A 21,819-nucleotide genomic window follows, 5' to 3' on the forward strand; every position below is an offset into this window, starting at 1 on the left:
GGAATATAGAAATAACCCATTGAACAAGATGCATAAAACTTTTGTGTTGCAAATGAAGATCCTGTGGCTGCGCCAGCGCCAGCGTGGTGGCCTGTGTGCTCTGCTGAGCTGTGCTACTGCAGGGGAGGCCTCAGCATTCCCTTCCCCAGTTTGCTCGGGTGGCTTGCTTATTTCCTTGGTTCCTGTTGACACTGTGACAATCACTAACAGTGCCGAGTTTGGCCTTAGCACTCTGGTGATCTCCCTGTTCCTCCATCCTCACCCCCCCCATCTCTGTGTGACCCATCATGAGTCCCACGTGCATGCCTTAGTTCCATGACATTGTCTCCAAGTGGAAAATACTTCATGAGCTAAACATCAGAACTGAAAATGTAGCCTCAGAACTCACTTTTCATCCCCTGAGAGAAAGCCTTCCTAAACGCGGGTCGATACCTGCCTCGCGGCGCGGTTGAGTCTGGTGAATGATACAGTATGTGTCTTATTTCTCTAAGAAAGATGGTTGGGTGTTAGCTCGATTTCCTTCTCCATCTGCCTTGGTGAGAGTTGGTTTGCTGGCTTCACTTTCTGAAGGTAGATCGTGTCATTCACAATCTGCTCGCTCTCCCTGGTGCTCACCTCCATGTTTCACAAACCAGGATCTTGTCCCCTCAGGCAACATGGAGCACCTGGCTGACGGGGCTTTGGAGCTGTTGCACCTCCAGAGTTTTATCCCGTTGTCTTAGCAGTTGTGGTAGCTTCACTAGGGTTTCTTAACGTCACACATGATTTAACTTTTGAAATCCTAAAACGCTGAAGACTTCTAATTTAAATGTGCTTCTCCTAAGCCCCAAGAGAGGTCAGTGCTTTCTAACCAGTCACATCCCTGGCTTTGGTGGGAACCGTGTATATGAAGAGAGTACTTCTGTGTACTCCAGGTGTGGCCGTGCGAGCGTCTGGGCTGGCGCCTCTGCTCATAGAGGCTCCAGTAGGTCGTGTGTGGAGGCCAGCACTCCCTGTGAGCCACCACACACTGTGGTGTCTGGTGTGCTGCAAGCCTTGTGCAGTGTCCCTGAGCTCCTTTCCATCTGATGCCAGGAGGGTGAGAGCCTGTGCTGAGCACCGGTTGCTGGCACGTTCCACAGAAAGCACTGGCTGTTTTCTCAGAGAAGCCAAATATTGAAAGGTTGGTTTAAAAACTGTCCCTGGCACATCTCATGACTGCTGCAGTGGTTTCTGCTTCTCGGTCTTCCCACCTAATGGTGAACCCCTTGAAGACAAGGTGGGAATTCCCAGGTAGACGGAGCTGAGAGCAGGACCCAGCCCTGGTGTCATGGAGGCTGTGGTCCATTAAGGGAGCCAGTTGGACACAGCTTACACACTTTTGAGTGATATGCCAGAGATAGTTGACATCTTCAAAGAAACCCTGAAAGGAACAAGGCAGGTGTGGACAGGCCACAGCAGCGGGCCCAGGGCACCAGGAGCAATCACAGGGCAAGTAAGGGACCCACTTGCATTGGCACCCATGGCGTATCAGTTATGGGAGGGGCCAGGTGAAGCTGGGAAAGGAGCAGAAGTTGAACTTCATCCCCCCAAAATTGTACAGAACGTGAAAGGGCCAGATCGGACAGAGTGGCCCAGGCAGAATTGTAGTTTTGGAAGCTTCTCTGGTGACAGCAGGAACAGAGTGCCAGGAGGAAGCAGGCCCAGAGAGGAACTTGGAGGAATGTGTAGAAAGGGTACTCATGGCAGAGCAGTGACATGAGGGGCAGGGGGCACTGAGCGGACCAGGGACTCATTGGTAGTAGAAGAAAGAATCTGAGCCCAGGGTGTGGCTCTAGCAAGGTAGCCGCCGATTTTCAAAGACTGTTGGAGAGATGTGGACAGCCAAGGGGCCCATACTTGAGAGGACTAGACCATGGATGGACAGGGAGGACTGAAGGCCATGGGGTGTGAGATCCTTAGAAATGGTAAGCGACTGTCATCCAAGAAATAGGCAGAGAAGGGGGACCTAAGACGGGCCTCAGAGGGAGGAGAGAAGCCAGGAAGGAAGGACTGTGTCACAGAAACTTGGGGGAGGCTCCAGGGGATAACTGTTGGTACTTCGTGCCACAAAGAGCCCCTGTAAGGTGAAGCCAGACGTGAGATGGCATCCAAGAGGCAGCTGGTAGCCCTGGTACCAGCAGCTCCAGGCTAGAGTCTGGGGCCTGGATGGACAGTGGCCTGAGGTCAAGCACACTTCCCTCTGCCTCCTGAGACCATGGACAAGCTACTGTGTCCCTTCCCACCTCAGTCCCTCCAGCATCATGTCACTCATTGCCTCAGCTCCAGGGAAGCCTGAGCCTGGACCCGCCTGCGAAGACACAGACTCCCCTCTCCTGCCTCACAGGGAGAGTAAATGCCACACGCTAATCAGCCGTGTTTCCACAGCCTCTGGCTGGGAACACCAGACCCACAGGCTGGGTACCACTAGGGGCAGCTGCCAGCAGTTCCACCTGCTCAGCCCCCCACAGAACACAGGGGGGTAGGGGAGGGAGTCGGGGCCTGCAGCTGAGCTGAGGGGCCCCCAGCACTCGGTCCTTACGTGGAGCACCAGCCCACCCGCAGCTCCATGGCAGGTTGGCAGTGCAAAGGAGGCTGTGTTTGTTTTGGTAGCAAGAAAGACACTGGGGGAGAAGGTCTAAGCTAAACTTAGGAAAAGCCAACAAAGTGAGTGGAAGGGAGATGGGTTGAGGTCCCCTGCAGTGGTGCGTGCAGGGAGGAGGACTGAGGTCAGCAGACTGTGCACAGACAGGAGTTGGGGGAGGTGTCTGCTGGAACAGCCTCTCTTGCCCCTCTGTGCTGGCCCTTATGGAATCAGTGACAGAGACTGTAGGCTGGGTGTGGGCTGGCTGTCCATCAGACACAAGAGACCCAGGATGGGTGTGGAAGTGACCTTGGGTCCAGCAGGAGGCCACCCATGGCCTGGACTACAGGGGGTTGAACAGCTTTGTGGTGTGCAGCAGGCACCAGGGCCCAGGGGGAGGGCAGCAGGGAAGACATGTCCCCTGTCAATTGAGACCCTGGAGCACAGAACCCAGCGCCTAACAGAGAGTGACTCCACACTTTGCATTGCAGTACGCAGTGTATAGTCAAGCCAGCACCGTGAGCTTGCCAGTTGCCATGGAGACAGATGGGCCTCTGTTTGAAGATGTGCAGATGCTGAGAAAGACAGTGACCGAGGAGGCTCGTCAGGTAACAGTGCCCTGAGCACTGAGCTCAGCAGGGAAGCACCCACTGCAGATTTACTTAAGAAATGAGAGTCATAGCCAGGTGGGTCCAGCCACTCAGGAGGCTAAGGCAGGAGGATCACAAGTTCAAGGCCAACCTGGGCAACTTAACGAGATCCTGTTTCAAAATAAAAAATGAAAAGGGCTGGGATGTGGCCCCTGAGTTCATTCTCCAGTACCAAAAAAAAAAAAAGAAAGAAAAGAAATGTGTGTGATTTTAGTAGGTAACATGATATATACATCAGGGCCTTCTGTTTAAGCCAAACTTATAAGTTAAATTTTGGTAATCTTTTTTTTAATACCTTTATTTTTATTTGTTTTTATTTTTATGTGGTGCTGAGGATCGAACCCAGCGCCCCACACATGCTAGGCAAGCACTCTACTGCTGAGCCATAACCTCAGCCCCAAATTTTGGTAATCTTTCAGGAAACATTTTTATCTATAGGTCTTAGTGATCAAATTATATTAACTTGAGCAAAACCAAAATCTTTGCAGTAATATCTGGCCACTGCTTTCTCTTTCCCCCTCTGGCTTCTGCTCTGGCCCAGAGATGTTCCCTTTCAGTTCTTCATAACAGGGTACTAACCCCACCCCGACTCAGGACACCAGGCCAGGGCTCTGCCAGGTACACGTCTGGTAATACCCACAGCCTGATGGCTTCTTTTCCACTGTGGGAATAAACATTGTGATCACCTCTAATCCAAAGAGGGCCTCTTACCACTAAGTTGGGAACATACACAGCCTCAAGAGCAGCCCACTGAGCACCTGCTTGGGTTTGAGGAGCCTTGTGCCACTGTGCTTCCCGACATAGCGTCGGCAGGATGTCCTAATGGACTTGAGGACTGCAGCTCCAGTTCCCTTTGACCTGTGAGACAGTTCCTGAAGACAGCCAGCACTAGACGCTCACAGGTGAAAGGAGTGGCTGGAGTGACCCCTGCTGCACACTGTTCACTGTGCACATGGCTTGTCAGTGCCCGTGTCATTCAAGGCTCAATTAAGTCATTGGTTGCCATTTTGATGTTAGAGTTTGCCAGAAACCAAGCAGCAGGTCCCCAGACACTTATGTGCAGAAGCTTGGAAAGAAATCAGAATGTTACCTATTTTGGTTCATTTCCCACAAAACAGGGTGTTTTACAGACAGCCCAGCACCCTATGCTTATCCCCACAGCAGCATGAAGCCCCATGAGACACGTGCACTTGAAAGGGGCCCAGGATCTGGTGTAAAGACAGCACCGCTCCAAGGCTCAGTGTGTAAAGTGGGGGTGCGACATCCATTCATGATTTTTTTCTTTTCACTCATGATTTTTATTATTGATCATGTGTTGAAATGATTACATTTTGATATGTTGGGTTAAATAAAATATAATGTTGAGATTAATGGGACCCATTTCTCTGTACTGTGACTACTAAAGGGCTTAAAGGCGCAGGCATGGCTGGAGCTGTGCTTCAGCTGGACAGCTGCAGCCCTGGCTCCCACTAATGGGCTCTGAAAGGAGAGCCTTTTTCTTGCCCAGTTAGACCCTCTACTTAGTTTCAAGTCCAAAATAGGTGAACAAGTACTTCTTTCAGCTCACCAGAGATTGAAAGTACCATTAACACAGTAGTAGCTCCGCGACCGCTCCCTGGACGCAGGAACTAGTTTTGCGTCTGATGCAGGTGTGTTTTGTCCTTCCCTCGGTGATTAATCTCAGCAGTGAATAGTTTTCATCAAAAATGTGAAAACCCATATATTTGATTCTGTCTGTGGAGTGTACATTTCCCTCCTTGGTCTTTTTTTAATTTGGAAAAAAAATTAAGGAAACCTTTTATATTACCATTTGAGTTTACAGCTGTGAGTTTGCCAAAGGCAGGCCAGCCAGCCTCCTCACCTGCAGACCCTCAGAAGGAAATCATAATGCTGTCTGTGGGGAAACCTGCATGGGAATTTGTAACCTTGTGGGGTTTCTTTGTTTTGTTTTGTTTTGTTTTGTTTGATTTTTTGTAGTTGCAGATGGACGAAATGCCTTTATTGTATATCTATATGTATTTATTATGTATTTGATGTACTGAGGGTCAAACCCAGTACCTTACACATGCAAAGCAAGTGCTCTACCATTGAGCTACAACCCCAGCCCCTCAGGTCATTTTTAAAACACTTGGGCCATACAGAATCAAAAGGAAAGTGATGATTTAGGAACCATATTTCACACAATAAATATTGAGGGTTGAAAGAAGTTTTTTTCTTCAACTTGAACTTCAACTTGAAGTACATCCTTCAACTTAAGCCAGAATCAAAACTAGAAAACTAGAAACAGTCATGATCTTGCCCGAATGTAATGAAGCTAAGACATATTTACAGTTTACATCCTACTCTATAGTAGACCAAGAGCCTGGTTCAGAATACCAAAATAGCATCTGGAGTGAAAGTGCTCTTGAGAGTGGGCTCTGGTGTCGGCAGGAGCCCCGCTGGCTGCTGGGTCCTGCTGTTCCAGGAGGGCCCCAGGCGATGGGCCAGGCCTGCAGTCGAGGCAGTCTAGTCTCAGTGGAGGCCCAGACAGGAGTTTCTGGGAAGTGGCCACTGCACGTTGGCATCCTTGCTGGCTTTCGTGGTCCTCAATACTAGAGGGATAGCTGAGTCTCCCTGGCCTTTCCTGGGTCTCATTCCCAGGTCAGAAGACTCAGATGCCCAGGGATAAGTCTGTTCTACCCACATTCTTGTGTTCTCAACTAGAATCCCAGCAGGCTTTTTTTTTTTTTTCTCCCTTCCCCTTCCTTAAGCAGTTGACAAACTGACTCTAAAATCCCTGTGGGAACATAGAGGACCCCCACCACCCAGCGCCCAGCCTTATCATAGCTTTCTGTGTGCGAATTGATTCAGTGAATCCATTAAATTCAGTGGAATCTTATCCTATAGATGAAGGTACTTAGGAAGTGTGGAATCTTAGGTATGATATTTGAAATGATAGAGTCATAATTTGAAAATGTTTGGAACCATCTTCCTGAAATTCTCTGAAGCACTGTTATAGCAAGGAGGAGTTACAAAGGTACAGGAAAGGGCATGTGCACAGTTTGGTGACCAAATTGACATAAGAAGTTACACTGAAAATTAATGGTTGGGTTTTTTAATAGAGTAATTTGAATATTTTCAGTGCCCCTTTGAGTTTATTTTCAGCTATTTTTCTAAAACAATTCCCAGTTTCTTTAAGCTGATTTGAATGCTGGGTTAGGACAGGGAGGGAGGCAAGTGAGGTACGAAGAAGACCATCACACTAAGGGAGACACTCGGTTTGACCTTTGTGGAGAAATCCAATGATGTGTTTGCCTGTCAGAGCCATTATCTATCTTTTCTTTTGAGAAACTCATGCAAACCTATATCCAAAGAAAACTAGTAAGTTTCTCATGAATGACAATGATACAGAGGCTTAAAATGTTTGCAATTCTCATTTTTGACAGTTGGTCGGGAGGAAATCAATGTCAACCACGCAAGTAAGGAAGGTGTAGAGACTAAGGTAGGCAGTACAGGTATTTGCTGTTAAATATGTAGAGTATGCTTAATAAGGCTTTTATCTACAAAAATATTTGACAAACTAACATCGTGTACATGAAGTATTTTCCCTTTTCCATGTCATTCTAGCCTGTGATGGTCAAGACAAAGCTAAAGAAATTTAGTCCCTTAAGAAATTTTGATCAGTCCTACCCTAAATTAAGTAGTAAAGTTTAAACCCATGCCTCTATGAAAGGAAGAAAATTTTCAAAATTGTGTGTACCCAGCCTTCGTACCCACACCACATACCATTTAGTTCTCCTGGCACACCCAGAGCAGAGGCCACGGAGATGCCCCACCAGAGCTTTCCCACCTGCCCCGTCCTCCTGCCCATGCCAGCATGCTTGCCTGCACGTGTCTCCACCAGGACCACCACATCGCACATCTCATTTCTGCTCACCTCTGTGTCTCTTATTTCCCCCTTGTGGTTTCTAAAGTCATCCTCTGCTTCCTTTGTGGATCTGAAATACATGCGCAGAAAGGCCCAGGTGTGTTCGTCAGCTCTTTGTCCTTCCAGAAGCTCTGGGGTCAAGTTGGGTTCTCAGTTTGCCTCACTGGTTCTAGCTGCAAGTGTTTTGACGATTGCCTTTCTCTGTTAAAATGTGTCTTCTCTTTGCCTTTTTTAACAATAATTACATACCTTACGATTGCCTTCCTCTGTTAAAATGTGTCTTCTCTTAGAAGTCCCTTTTTCAACAATAATTACATACTTTATGTGCATAAAACTCTTGGTTTTTGCTTTGTTTTATTTTGTGTACAGATCAACATATAATGGGCATTAAATTCAAGGTAGAATTTCACCTTTGAATTTCTGATGGGTTGAGGCAAACCTGCTTTACAAAGCTGGAGTGTTCTTACAGGTACACTGAGTGGTGACACAGTTCTAGGGGGACATGACCTTCACCATCTCCTGATGTGGCTCTCCTAACACCATCTCACACTAGCGCCAGGGGAAAAAGACAAAAGTCTTACCTTCCCATGATGAATTTAATGTTCAAGTTAACATTTTTAGAAGTAATTCTAAAATGATATCACACAAGATTCCTTCTATACCTTGACGTCATTGCTGTTTCATAGATAAATTTGCAGAGAACTCTGTTAGAAGCTACTTGGCTCTGCAGAATGGTGGCCTTTTCCCTTATAACTGTGCAGGCCCTCAAATCTCCAAAAGCAAAAAGAGGCATATTCTACACACCAGGCTGAAGTCAGTTTATCTGGGAACTCTGAGAAGTTGTCATTCTTTTTGTTGTGAGATTAACTTTAAACAATTTTTTTCTAGTAGATGCACCACAGAAGTAACTTACTTGGATACTGTCTTCTTTTTGATGGAGACACTGAACAGAAAGGGAGGCAATTCTGGTTAGGGAATTCCTATCCAACATAGTTGCTAACTAATTGGCAATCTTCCAGCATATGCATTGCATTGGGCTGGAGTAGATGGTTTCTTGTTTTGTTTCAAGGCCCAGGTGTTATACAGCAGTGGTCCTCCTTTAGAACTGAATTCTCACAGAAGTATATGCTTTGATACATGAATGTCCAAGTCAGGCTCCCTTCCTTTGCAGACAGTTCTAAAACCTTCTGCAAAAATGGCATTCATTTAACTTTTAAAAGAGTAAAACCAACATTTTCTGAACTTCAGAAAGAGAATGGAATACAGAGGAGAGTCTTTTGGTTTTTACCCTTAATATCTGGAACGTTTATGTAAATAAATACGGTTTTTCTAAATGCTAGAGGTACTTTTTTTTTTTTACCCCATGTCCCATTTAATGCCTATTCTCTTAAAAAAATCTTTTTAAATTTGATAGTATATTTCATGTGTGTGTGTGTGTGTGTGTGTGTGCGTGCGTGCGTGTACGTATACTTTTAGTTGCCAGTGGACCTCTATTTTATTTAATTTCCCTCCAAAGGAAATTTCTCACCTGGAGTCCATCTGTAATGGACACAGTCATAAAGTGGCTTTGGTAGCACTTTATGAGCTAGACAGGTATTCACTAGGGTGGGTGAGTTCTGCCAGCCCCAAGTGCCAGCCCTGCACCATTTCCCCATGCTGCTTGTCAGATTGTTTTCATCAGATGAGATGTTTTTTTGTGAATGACCACAAGAAGAACTATGCCCTGTCCCCGGAGCCAAGAGCCTTGGCAATGGGAGGTACACATTGGCCCCATGATTCTTCTTTGAATTCTAACTTGGAAGTGAGCTGCTGCTTGGGTGGCTTAGTTTATAGCCAACTCCATTGCATTTTTGATTGCAGGCACAGAAAGATCTGAAGAAGGACCGTCCTCTTGCACGCCGCAAGTCCGAGCTGCCTCAGGACCCCCACACCAAGAAAGCCTTGGACGCCCACTGCAGAGCTGATGAGCTGGTCTCCCAGGACGGGCGCTAGCCAGGCCAGCAGCCGCCACGCCAGTGCACTTCTGGGTTCTGTAGAAAATCCACACTGTCTGTGCCATACCAATCAGTTACTCAAGGCAAAGCTTCCTCCACCTGTTCTGTAGGCAAAGGCGCTCGCCCGCCTCAGCTCAAGATTAGGAGTTCAAACAATGGTGGCTTCTCAGACCTGCTGGCCAGCCGGGCTGATGACAGTGTCCTCACAGCGTCATCCCCACCCCTCCGTAGCCTAGGTCAGACTGTCAGTCTGAGCTGTAGGAAAGCACCCTGGTCATCATCTTCATGTTCTGCCCACACAGAATCAGGGAGCCTTTAAAATAGGCGCTCCTATGATGATGTTTTCAAATTAAAGGAATACTTTTAAAAGTATCACCTGTTTTTTGAGACTTTGACCTCTGCAATTGTTTCCACCTGATGGTTAGGCCAGCAGTTTTTGTTTGCTTATTCTCACAGAAATGGCTCTTGCTTTCACGTTCTAACAGCCTACTGGGAGAGTGACACGACAATCCTCCGCCGCGGGCACCTCTGGGCGTTCCTTTTCTTTGGTCAGCGGCATGTACACCCTGTCCTCCTCGTATGTCTACTGAAAGCCATATTCCCAAGCCTGTGGGACAGCACCAGGATTCCAGGGGTGAGCTCAGACAAGAAGTTTATTTCAAAAGAGCTTTCTCGTGTCTACCTTGACTGGAGTTGAAACTTTAAAATTATGTGTTCATATTTTTATTTGTAGAATCAGTTTTTCACCTATTTACACATTGTTGCCCTTCAACAAGGCTCTCAAATTAATAGAATCATATTGTCTAGGAGTCCCACATTCTGTAGAGAGTTAGGATGAGACCATTTGAGTTAAGCCCGCTCTTGGCCCAGTGCAGATGGCAGCGCCTTTGGCGTTAAGTAACACAGTGGTCAGTGTGGCCAGCCCACTGCTGTGACTTGGTCCTCAGAGCCCAGAGGAAGCACTAGTCATGGTGGCGCTGGGTAAGCCTCCTCTGGGGAAGAGCACACATCACCATCCCGTAAGGAAAGGACAGTGTCTGAGTTTCCATTGGTCTTCAATGCTGCTGTGTGTTCCCCAGACTTCTTGCATGGAGTACGCTTTTGTCTAGATGGAACAGCACGAGAAGGAGAACCTTTGACTTAGTGCTTTGTCTCTTCTTTATTTCTCTCAGGGTGGCCAGTATTTTGACTTGTTTATCCTGCTTGAAAGCTACTTGAGATATGTGCTGCTCTTCTAAACAGTGGCTCTAGTTTTTTTGTTGTTTTGTTTTGTTTTTGTCTCTGGCATATATAACTTAACAACTGGCATATATAAGTTAACAACTGTCTTGATGCATAAGATAAGAGATAAAGTGTGGCTTCTTTTAGAATCTGTTTTTTAATTGTGGTCTCTGGTATCCATGGAAAGACTGTGGAAATTAGACATGGGTCCTGTGTGGCTGCAGTGCCTGCTGCCCTGGTTCCTTTACGCCCACTAACGACGCTGATGTCCTGGTGTCTTGAGGGAAAATCATCTGGGGGAGAGGATTCCTCATGTTGAGAGCAAGCACAGCATGAAAGGAAAAGATGGCCCCAACCGAAAGTGGACAGGTCAGTCCACTTGGCAAGAACACTTCCTGAAAAACTTGACAAGTATCTATCCATTTTACCATTATGAAATCTATAATTTAAAAAAAAAGTTTAGATGCCTTCTCCTTTTGAGGGAAAAAGGGTGCTTTTATTGTATAAAGCAACGTCCTACATATTTTGATATACCATTGTTTGAACTTCTGTCTTTAGCTGATAGGTTCACACATCCCTGATCTTGGATGTTTGGTATGTTTGAGAGAAAGGTTTCTGGGAAGACTCTCCTTCTGCCCTAGGGAAAAAGCAAAATATCATTGTCTGGCTGATTGTGTAAAGCTCAATGTGTAAGAACATCTTTTGGTCTAGGTTTTATTTTGGCTCTTTATTGAAGACAAACATTCACCAATAACGGGGGGGTAGGGTTGAGAGAAACTAATTTTATTTGACAAGAGTATTACTTAATATTTTGGCCTATGGAAGTTTCCCTAGTTAGTACTCGGATTCCCTGTGCTAATTGTTCAACTTATATATTATAAATTATATAGAGACACTGTTTATTCTGTACCAAACTGATTTCAGAAGTACTGCGTTGAAAATAAACTGGTGACTGTTTTTCTTCATAAAGCTCCGCGTGGCATCTTCACTCTCCACAACGCACCTGTGCACCAGAAGTGTCCTGGTCCGAGTGTCTGTTCCGTGTGGCTGTAGTATGGCTTCTTTTAATATTGTACATACATTGTATCTTTGTTTTATGGTAATAAGTAATAAAAATGTAGACTTCATATTTTGTACAAAATGTCCTATGTACAGAATAAAAAAGTTCATAGAAACAGCAAAAGTAGGTAAGTGGCACAATTATTTTTCTTTAGAAAATATCTGTAACTTTATGCTTTAGTGAAATGTTAAGTACCTACATATTTTTTAACATTTTGTAATTCAAAACTTTTTTGTTTTGACATTGTTTATGAAGATAAACTTCATACACTTGCCATTTAATATGCTCTTTTACCTAATTTTAAAAATCTCTAAAAATGGTGTATTATATGGACTAAATAAAGAACATGTGAATTTTATTGCTCATCATGAAACTAAATCTGGCCGTGGCCTTGGGCAGCCTGGTTCTGAGGCTGTCAGGCTGCTGTCAGGTGCAGGGACGGCGCTGCAGGGCCTGAGGCTGGGAAGCTGTCCCTGGCACAGCCCCACAGGGTCCCCCAACGCCAGCTCCCATGCACGCTTTCCAGAGCTGATCCCCACACTGATGACACACCTCTTTAAGGGAAAGGCAGAAGTGACTGCATAGACAACTCTCATTTATTGAGGAGGCAAATGTGAATCAGAATGCAACCTATAGAAATTGAATTATTTCCAGTTCTGGATTTTCAGAAATTCGTGAAGAAATTACGCAATTAGATGGAGAACTAGAGCAGAACTGGTGAAGACAAGTTTGGAGCCTGGTTAACCGGCCTCGTCCTCTGCAGACTGATCGCCATCCTCATTGACATGGTTTCTGAAGCCCGCAGGAACAGTGCCAGGGTGAGGTGGCATTTCCTCTAGGCGTTCAGGAAACTCCCTTCTACTGGCTTGAGCCTAGTCCATGTGCCTGGGGTGGGTGACCCTTGCCCTGGAGTTCCTCACCTACCGTCTGGTCTTCCCTACTCAGTGGCTTCTCCCAGGACCAGGTGTTCGCTGCGGCCAAGCCCCAGGCAGAGAGGCCTTGGGCTGCCCCAAGTTCTTGGGCCTAAGTAGCAGTGAGTTGGGTATTTTGGAAACCACCAGTACCCCAGCCCACCAGGAGCAGGTCAGAAGACTGAGTAGATCTGGGGCTGCGACTGAGACCAGGGGGTCACCCTCTGCGTCTCCTTTCTCCATGTGGGAGAAGCTGTCCTGTCGAGTAGCACACATGGCAGGATCCCTATGAGGGCCAACTGGACAGCAGCATGCTCGAGTGCTTTGCAGCAAGCAGCCCCAATGCAGGTCTGCCCTGGTGCTCCGTCCCCTTCATGGGAATTGGCATCACCCAGTCAGCAGGGAACACAGGGAGGGCTGCCTTCTCTTCCACTTATATCAGGACCCATCACAGGCACCTCATGTCCCTGGCTGGTTTACTTAATTTTCAGAACTCTCCTGAGTATTTGCCACACATACTCTCATTCACAAATGAGACAAGCACATAAAGGTTAAGTCACTTGCCCAAGGTCACACAGCACTGGGTAGAACTAGGTTTTGACCCAGGCAGTGTGGCCCTGGGACGCAAGCCCCTGGCCACCCTGTTAATGGGTAGAAACGCCCTCTACATAGACCACACAGGTGGCAGTGACACAAGTGAGGCCCCCATCTCTGTCACCATCATGCCAGACTGTAGATGCACCCAAGTGGGCAGTGTAACGAGAACTCTAGGCAAAGGCTCCATGTCTGGTCTCCACGCTGTGGAAAACCCCTAGGGTGGCAGCATGACCATGAACAGGTGGCAGAGCCCCCCATCAGCTCTGTTCACAGCCGTGTTGCCCATCCAAACCCTACACTGCGCCCACTGGGAAATCTGCCTGAAACTGTCGAGGGACAGCGTGGACTCGGGAGCATGTGGACAGTGCACTACTTCTAGAACCAGAAGAACGCGGAAGTCCAGCCTAGTGGTGCACGCCCCTCTAAAGAAGCCACTGTTGTCATGTAAATTTTAATTTTATAGCATTTTAACTTCTAAAAAACCCTGTGTTTTAATGAGTGTTTTCACTGCTATGACTTAAAAGACTCAACCAGTAACAATTGTAGAGGAGGAAAAGTTTATTTAAGAGATGACGGCTTCAGAGGTCTTAGTCCATTTATAGTCAGCTCCATCATGGAGGAAGAGTGTGGCAGAGGGAAGCAGCTCACATGGTGATCGGAAAACAGAGAGACACTCCACTTGCCAGATACAAATACATAGCCAGAGCCATGCCCCCAATTCCCACCTCCTTCAGCCACACCCCACCACCTCAGCTACTAGTCAGTTAATCCCTATCAGGGGATTAATTCACTGATTGGGTTAAGACCCACAACCCAATCACTTCTCCTCTGAACCTTCTTGCACTATCTCACATGTGAGCTTTTGGGGGATGCCTCACATCCAAACCATAAAACTCTGAAAATATACAAAATTTCAGCACTTTAGAGACCAATACATGAACCTCTATTCTCATAACTTTGTTATGAATATCAATCTATAGAGTTAAATAGAAATATAGCTCTTAAACGGTTTCTCACAAGATTTGATGGGGGGAAAAATAGGTTCTATTACCAAAAAGTATGAAATCCACGAACCATAATTTAAGCCTTTTTTTTTCCTCACAAGAAGCCATTCTATACTTTGATGGGATGGGGCAGGTCAAAAAACGAGGAAGGAATCATCTTTCTCTGTCCCTAGGTTTCCTGATTGTGTCCAGCTCAGGGTCAAGTTAGCCTGCTTTGTTTACTTTTATGGCAATTTTACAACTATACCACTAAATATAGGCCATGCTGAGCTGAGTATTATGGTTTGTGTATTTTATTTATTTATTTATATGCAATGCTGAGAATTGGACCCAGTGCCTCACATTTTAGGCAACTGCTCTACACTGAGCCCCAGGCCCAGTTTAAAGGAAGATATGTAACAAGTTGGTTGCTAGTCCACCCAAGAGTTTTTTTTCCTGTAGTAAAAGCAGCCAGATACTGTGGTGGACATTCAGCACCATGTGATTGGAAAATGGCAACGGAGGAAAAGCAAGGAGCTGCAGGAAACCAAGTGGCCCCTCAGTGCACCTTCTGCAGCCACTGAGTAGCCTCCTCAGCTCTCCATGGTGACACATCAGTCATCTGAATTCAGAACACAACTTAGAGGAGTCTGCCTCCGAGGATTTGCAGGTTGGAAGGCACTGTGCAGCCAATGTCTGCACCCCTGTTGGTGTCTGTGCTGAGCCTCCTGCTCAATCCTTTTCTGCAGGATTCTCTCCAGGAGCCCCGAGTTCCACCCTGAGGGATGTTATGAGCCACAGCTTCCACTCCAGCTTGAGGCAAACAACAGACTTTGGTGCCCTTCATCACAGGCTTCCATTAGTGCTGAGAAGTCTGTTGAAAGTGGGTCTCCAACCAGATGAACCCCTCAGAGTGGGCACGCTGACTGAAGGTTAGAGCCATAGCAGGATCTCCAACTGCTCCTCCTTTGGCAACTCCTGCAAACCAAAACCAACCTTGAGCCCCACAGAGCCCACCCAATCCTACTGCCCTGTGATTGCATCAAGTGACTGGTCTTAAGCTGAAAGTAAGGACTTTTGTGTAAACTACTGAATGAATCCAGACCACTTTTTTTTCCCCCCGAAGTTCATATGATTCCATGATAAATTTCTTTGCTATGAAATCTAGAGTTTTCTTCTTTCAGAATGGTTTATCTTGGGTTTCAAAAAGACGTGTTAAGAAACCCTCCATGTAGAATGAAATATCTGTTAAGCTCCCAAAGCTTCTCAAGAGCAGGTTAGTGTGAGACCCACATGCCTGGCAGAGATGCCACCCACACCAGGAGCCCGCTCTGCGCCCAGGTGTTACAGACTCCGGTGTTGCTGTTGCAAAGTTCAGGAAGTCCCGCCCTCCCTCAGGCTCAAGAACTCCCAGCAGGGCTCACCAAGGTTAGTAAAGCTATCTACTCACTGTTAACACTTGTGACACGGAAAGGACACATTCAGGTCAACAAGAAGAGAGGCACAGGGCAGGGGACATGGGGCTCAGGGCTTCCAGTTGTCCTCTGCCAGCAATATGCCAAGACCACACACTTGGCATACTGCCAGCCTGGGATGCTCACCTGCGCCTCAGTGCACATGGTTGTACTGGGATTAATCGTGTTTCCATGCTAGCCTCAGTGTCCAGCCCCTCCAGATGTTGAGCCTCTGCCCTGCGGCCCGAGACCCCCACCATAAACCACAGTGTTAGCAGGAGCATCCCACATGGCCCAAGGCCCCACGTGGACAAAACACTCTAACCAGGCAGCTTGTCCCCAGGGCAGAGTGGCTACCTGGGGAAATGGGAACTCAGGCCAGCCCATCCGGGGAAAGCTAATCCATTACCAAGGAGCCCTCCTCGCCAGAAAAGGAGCTGGAGCACAGATCCATGAACCTGGCCAAGCAGATGGTAGACGGGAGCAATACAGGGAGGCCATGGTCCTCACGCCAACCTCCACAACCCAAAGCTCTTCCCACTGCCAGCCAGGGGCAGCCAGCAGGAGAACTTCTAAGCTCAAGTGTGAGGCCAGCCCTCCAGTTTACCTGGAAAGGAGAGGACCCCAGAGACCCCTACAGTGACAGCTGAAGAACTTGCTGGGTAGGAGAGGAGCAGCAGAGCCTGGGGATGTGGCCTCTCTCAGCTTTGTAATTTTTTTTTCTTCCTGCTTATTTCTTTTCTTTATTTTTTTTTAAATAGAAAAGAAACTCTTGGGGCTGGGGATGTGGCTCAAGCGGTAGCGCACTTGCCTGGCATGCGTGCGGCCCAGGTTCGATCCTCAGCACCACATACCAACAAAGATGTTGTGTCCGCCGAGAACTAAGAAATAAATATTAAAAGTTTTTTTAAAAAAAAAAAAAAAAGAAACTCTTGATATTTTTTAAGAGAGAGAGAGAGAATTTTTTAATATTTATTTTTTAGTTTTCGGCGGACACAACATCTTTGTTTGTATGTGGTGCTGAGGATCGAACCTGGGCCGCACTCATGCAAGGCGAGCGCGCTACCGCTTGAGCCACATCCCCAGCCCTCTTCCTGCTTATTTCTAAACATCCATGAACAAAAGCAAGTAAATAAATAGAATCTAAATGGTGGGGGCTTGGGGACTTAGCTCAGTGGCAGACGCTTACCTAGCACATGCAAGGCCCTGGGCTCAGTCCTCAGCCCTGGGGGGGAGGGGGGGACTAATAAATGAGTGGGCACAGGATGGCCAGTTCCAAAGCCAGCAGGGCGGTCATCGCCACCTATGAAAGGCTCTGGCCTCCATTATCTTCGGATGATCTGTTGTCACTTAGGTTGACAGAAGGTAGAGCTGTGAACGTCTGTCTTCAGTTCTCACCACCACAGAAAACTGACCCCTCCCCACATCCAGACATAGAACGAACAGGAGACTTGGAGCAGAACCTAAGTGGCCAGGCACATCCTACAGCTACAGACGAAACTCAAAACAGATAACACTGCTTGCCAAATCCACCTGCAGCATTTATGAAAACTGGTCATATACCAGGCCACAAAAATCCAAAATTCCAGAACAATACAGCAGCGCTCTGACTGCAGAAAAACTGAAAGTCAAGAGGGAAAAAAAAGGTAAGGTTCTTTCACCTGAACATTTTTAAGCCACAAAAAAAAATGACTCTAAGATGAAAAGGGGAGGAGGAGGAAGGAGATTTTTGTTTGGTTGGTTTTGTTTTGTACCAGGGGTTGAGCCCAGGGGTGCTTTACCACTCAGCCACATCCCCGGCCCTTTTCAGGGTCTCATTAAGTCACTCAAGACCCCACTGAGGTCCTAAAGCTGGCTTTGAATTTCCAATCCTCCTGCCTCCTGCCTCAGTCTCCTGAGTTGCTGGGATTACAGGTGTGCATCACCACACCGGGAGAAAGATTTCTTTTAAGGAATTGGTTCATGCATTAGGGAAGCTGGCAAGTCAAAACCTACAGGATGGACCAGAAGGCCAGGGACCCAAGGAAGAGCCAGCACTGCAGTTCAAGTCTGAAGGTGTTTGCTGCAGAAGTCTCTCTTGCCAAGGGGAGGTCAGGCTTAATCTATTTAGACATTTATCTGATTGGATATGACCCACCCACGTGGAGTATAATCTGCTTTTCTTTTTTTTTTTTTAATTTTTTTTTTAAAGAGAGAGTGAGAGAATTTTTAATATTTATTTTTTAGTTCTCGGCGGACACAACATCTTTGTTGGTATGTGGTGCTGAGGATCGAACCCGGGCCACACGCATGCCAGGCGAGCGCGCTACCGCTTGGGCCACATCCCCAGCCCAAATCTGCTTTTCTTAATATCAACTGATTTACATGTTACAATCATCCTGCAATGTACTAGCCCTTTCCCCTGAAGAGGATGCAAAGTCCTTGGATGGTTTTTATTCTTCTTGACATCCCATAACTAAAATGCTATGATGCAAAGTTAACAATATAAATGCTATGATATAAAGTCAGTATAACTATGATACATGATAAGGATTAAGAAAAAATAAAGATTACATATACTTATGTACATGAATATGTATATATGTACACAAACATAACAAAATTAAAAAGAAATAGTCATGGGCTGGGGTTGTGGCTCAGCAGTAGAGTGCCTAGCATGGGTGAGGCCCTGGGTTCAATCCTCAGCACCACATAAAAATAAATTAACTAACTAAAGATATTGTGTCCAACTACAACTAAAAAATAAAAAATTTTTTTTAAAAAAAGAGGGGCTGGGGTTGTGGCTCAGTGGTAGAGTGTTTGCCTCCCACGTGTGAGGCATTGTGTTCGATCCTTAGCACCACATAAAAATAAATAAGCAAAATAAAGGTATAAAAAATACATTTGTCTTTAAAAAAAAGAAAGAAAGAAAAGAAAAAGAAATAGTCATATGACAATTAATATCCCAGAAGGTTTCACAGGTAAATCTATCAAAAACTTTTTTCTCAGTCCATTTCGTATTACTGTTACAAAACAGCTGAGTCTGAGTACTTTAGAAAGAAAAGATGTTTGGCTCACAATTCTGGTGACCAAAAGGTTGCTCAGCGACTTTAATTCCATCTACACCTTCATTTCCATTTGCCAAGGTCCACAGAGCATGGCACCAGCATCCTGGCAAGTGCTCTGTGGCTGTGTCAAAATATGGCAGAGAGCTAGAGATGTGGCTCAGTGGTAGAGCACTTGCCTAGCCTGTGTGAGGCCCTGAGTTCCATCCCTGACACCACATTCACAAGTGGCAGAGAAGGAAAACAAACGAGGCAAGTCCTAGAGGGTTTTGTGTCCAGAATCAATTTCGAGATCTCCGCACAAGGAAGGGAGAACCCGAGCAGAGGCAGATGGGTTTAGTGAGCTGATGAGACAGGGAGCCCAGGAAGGCTGAGGTGGCAGAGTACGTGAGGTCAAATGCATCACTGCAGAAGATACACAGGGTTCCAGATCATGGAACTTTTCGGCCTTCATAACCAAGTGAACCAATTCTTGTAATAAATCTCTACTTAAGCAAATAAATAAATATATTCAGGAATATGAATGTCAGATTTTTCACTGTGTCTCAGCAGTAAATCTCTGGATTCAATCACCAGTACCAAATAAACAAATAAACAAAATAAAATAACAATTGAAAAAAAGAAGGAAGCTAGAAAGGGTCCTAAGGGAGGCTGAATCCTAAGTGTCAGTGTGAGGGCTGGAGTCATGGCCCAGTGGCAGAGCACTTGCCTAATGCATGTGAGGCACTGGGTTTATTCTCAGCACTGCATATAAATAAATAAATAAAGGTCCATCAACAACTAAAAAAACAAAAATGTATCAATGTGACCACAATGGCACCTACACCTCTAATCCCACTTACTCTGGTGGCTGAGGCAGGAGGATGGCAAGTTCCAGGTCAGCTCAGCAGCTTAGCAAGACCTTATCTCAAAACAAAAAACAAAAAGGGCCTGAGATGTAGCTCAGTGGTAGGCACCCCTGGGTTCAATCTCTAAAACAAAAAAAAAAAATTATATGATTTCAGGATGTACACGTGCACGTTCAGACATACGTACAGACACACATTCCAAAATAATTGTAGGCCTGTTTCCTACCCGTCTGACGAGAGGATCTAGAAATAATGATGTGCACCAGTGAGCATGCCAAGTGCCAGCACCTTGTTCTCTAAAATCTGTTTAATTCTCTATTCCACCAAAAGGAAACAGTTCCTTGGAGAAATGGCCAAGTCTATCAACAGTCTGGAACATCTTTGTGTACCCTAAACTAAGGAAGTGCTCAAAGAATGATGCAGACACATTAAAAGAACACAAGAGCCAACTGGAAGGGCATTTCACTGTTCAAATCTAGGACAACTTGAGCATCAATATAAATAATTATCAGGTGACAATCCACTGAATAAAATAGTATTCATGCGTCCATAGTAATAAATAAATGGAAAAAAAACTGTACAGAGGAGAAGGGAAAGCCCTTCTTTAAAGCAGAAGGCCAGTTAGTAAATATGGAAGGATAGCGGAGACAGATAGGATCTGGCACGGCACCTGTAAGGGAGGTGGTTGACAGAGGTAGGGGTTCTCAGTGGATGCCAAGACTGGTGCTGTGGTTTGGATGTGAGGTGTCCCCCAAAAGCTCATGTGTGAGACTGCAAGAAGGTTTAGAGGAGAAGTGATGGGGTTACTGAGTGGAAGCTCCAGGCAGGGAGGGTGTGGCTGGAGGAAGTGGGACTGGGGCGTGGCTTTGGGGTGTATATTTGTATCTGGCAAGTAGAGTCTCTGCTTCCTGATCACCGTGTGAGCTGCTTCCCTCCACCACACTCCCTCGCCATGATGTCCTGCCTCACCTTGAGACCCAAGGAATGGAGCCAGCTGACCATGAACTGAGACCTCTGAAGCCAGGAGCCCCCAAATAACAGCTGGAGTCAGCCTCACCCACTTTTTTTATTTTTTAAGTTGTAGATGGACACATCCTCCTCAACAATTGTTCTGGCCAGGTATTTTAGTTACAGCAGCAAGAAGAAAAAAAATCTGATTAAAACGACTGGCAAGTGGACATTTGATGAGAAACCCAATATTGGTGTAATGGTGGAACATCTCTCCAAAAAATGCTAACCAAATATAAAGTTGGAAATGGTGACTTAATGGTGGACACTGGCAGAACACGTTGACCAGGTGGTTCAGTTAAAGCAGGACGCTCTGAAGCTCCAGGTGTGATAACCAAGAGGAACACCTCAGCTCTGTCATTGTCTTGCCAAGAAAGTTGCCTGAATCCGGTCCTGAGGACACGTGGCCAGGACCCAGGTTGACTGTCATCCCACAGAAGATGACTTGTATTCTGTAAGACTGTGGTCTCATTGGAGTGTTTGTATCCCCTCCAAAACTCATGTTGACTGAGTCCACAGTGCAACAGTATTGGGAGGTATGGCCCTGAGAGGTACTGAGTCCTGGGGGATTCCTCAAAAGCTGGTATACTGAGTCCAGAGGGATTCACCCTCATGAGCAGGTGAATAAAAAAATGGATCAACAGGGGCTGGGGCTGGGGCTCAGTGGTAGAGCACTTGCCTAGCACACGTGAGGCCCTGGGTTCCATCTTCAGTACCACATAAAAACATAAATACATAAACTAAAGGTATCGTGTCCATCTACAACTTAAAAAAAAATGGATTAACAAAGGATGTTCAAAACTTTTTCCTCCTGCCATGCAAGAATTCCTCCCCTCCAGAAGACGCAGCATTCAAAGGGCCATCTTGGAAACAGAGACTGGGCCTCACCAGACAACAAAACCTCTAGCACCCTGATTCTGGACTTCTCAGCCCCCAGACTTTGAAAAATCAAATCTGTTCTTTATAAATTACCCAGTCTGTGGCATTTTGTTACAGCAGTACAAACAGACCAAGATAGACTGCTGAAGAATACTGGAGATAGATAGGAAGAGGTTGAGGAACTGTTCCAGACCAAAGGAGGTGGCTGTGACATGACAACTCACTGCAATGCCATTCTTGGAGAGAACTGGACCAGAAAGGAAGAGACCAGCAAAAGTGGGTGAGGTTGGGCTGGGGCTGGAGCTCAGTGGTAAAGCGCTCACCTCCCACATACAAAGCATTGGGTTCGGTCGTCAGCACCACATAAAAATAAATAAAGTTATTGTGTCCATCTACAACTTAAAAATAAAGAAAAAGTGGGTGAGGCTGACTCCAGCTGTTAACTTGTTGATTTCTTGATGGGAGGAGGTCCCTGGGTTCTGGACTACAGTCAGTGAGTTCAGGGGTCTTGGGTATTAAAGAAGGCAGTATAAATATACCTATGTGAGAAAAGGTGGGGAAGGAAATAGGACAAAATGTCCCCAAGGGGAATTTGGGTGTGGGGTATATGGTCAAGAGGTAGGAGGAAAATCAGGGAACTTGTGTCACTGAAGCTAGAACA

The 21,819-nt window shown here is 46.1% G+C and overlaps 1 protein-coding gene across 13 annotated transcripts in view; it reads left to right on the forward strand.

Annotated features, from left to right (window-relative positions):
- The window catches only part of Ppp2r5c (protein phosphatase 2 regulatory subunit B'gamma), a 138,662-nt gene extending 127,105 nt beyond the window's left edge, over positions 1 to 11,557 (forward strand). For 6 of the 13 annotated variants that reach the window (XM_078050915.1, XM_078050916.1, XM_040274942.2 and 3 more), the window contains 2 exons: positions 3,094 to 3,210; positions 9,020 to 11,557. In XM_078050915.1, coding sequence (XP_077907041.1) covers positions 3,094 to 3,210; positions 9,020 to 9,151 — 249 coding nt within the window. In that variant the 3' untranslated portion in view covers positions 9,152 to 11,557. Of the gene's footprint in view, positions 1 to 3,093; positions 3,217 to 3,822; positions 3,824 to 6,677; positions 6,734 to 9,019 lie in introns of all 13 variants that reach the window. The other 7 variants (XM_078050917.1, XM_013365550.4, XM_078050919.1 and 4 more) reach the window with 4 other exon arrangements.
- Positions 11,558 to 21,819: the final 10,262 nt, after the last annotated feature.

Source organism: Ictidomys tridecemlineatus, chromosome 5 (assembly GCF_052094955.1).
Source record: "Ictidomys tridecemlineatus isolate mIctTri1 chromosome 5, mIctTri1.hap1, whole genome shotgun sequence".
Classification (NCBI taxonomy): domain Eukaryota; kingdom Metazoa; phylum Chordata; class Mammalia; order Rodentia; family Sciuridae; genus Ictidomys; species Ictidomys tridecemlineatus.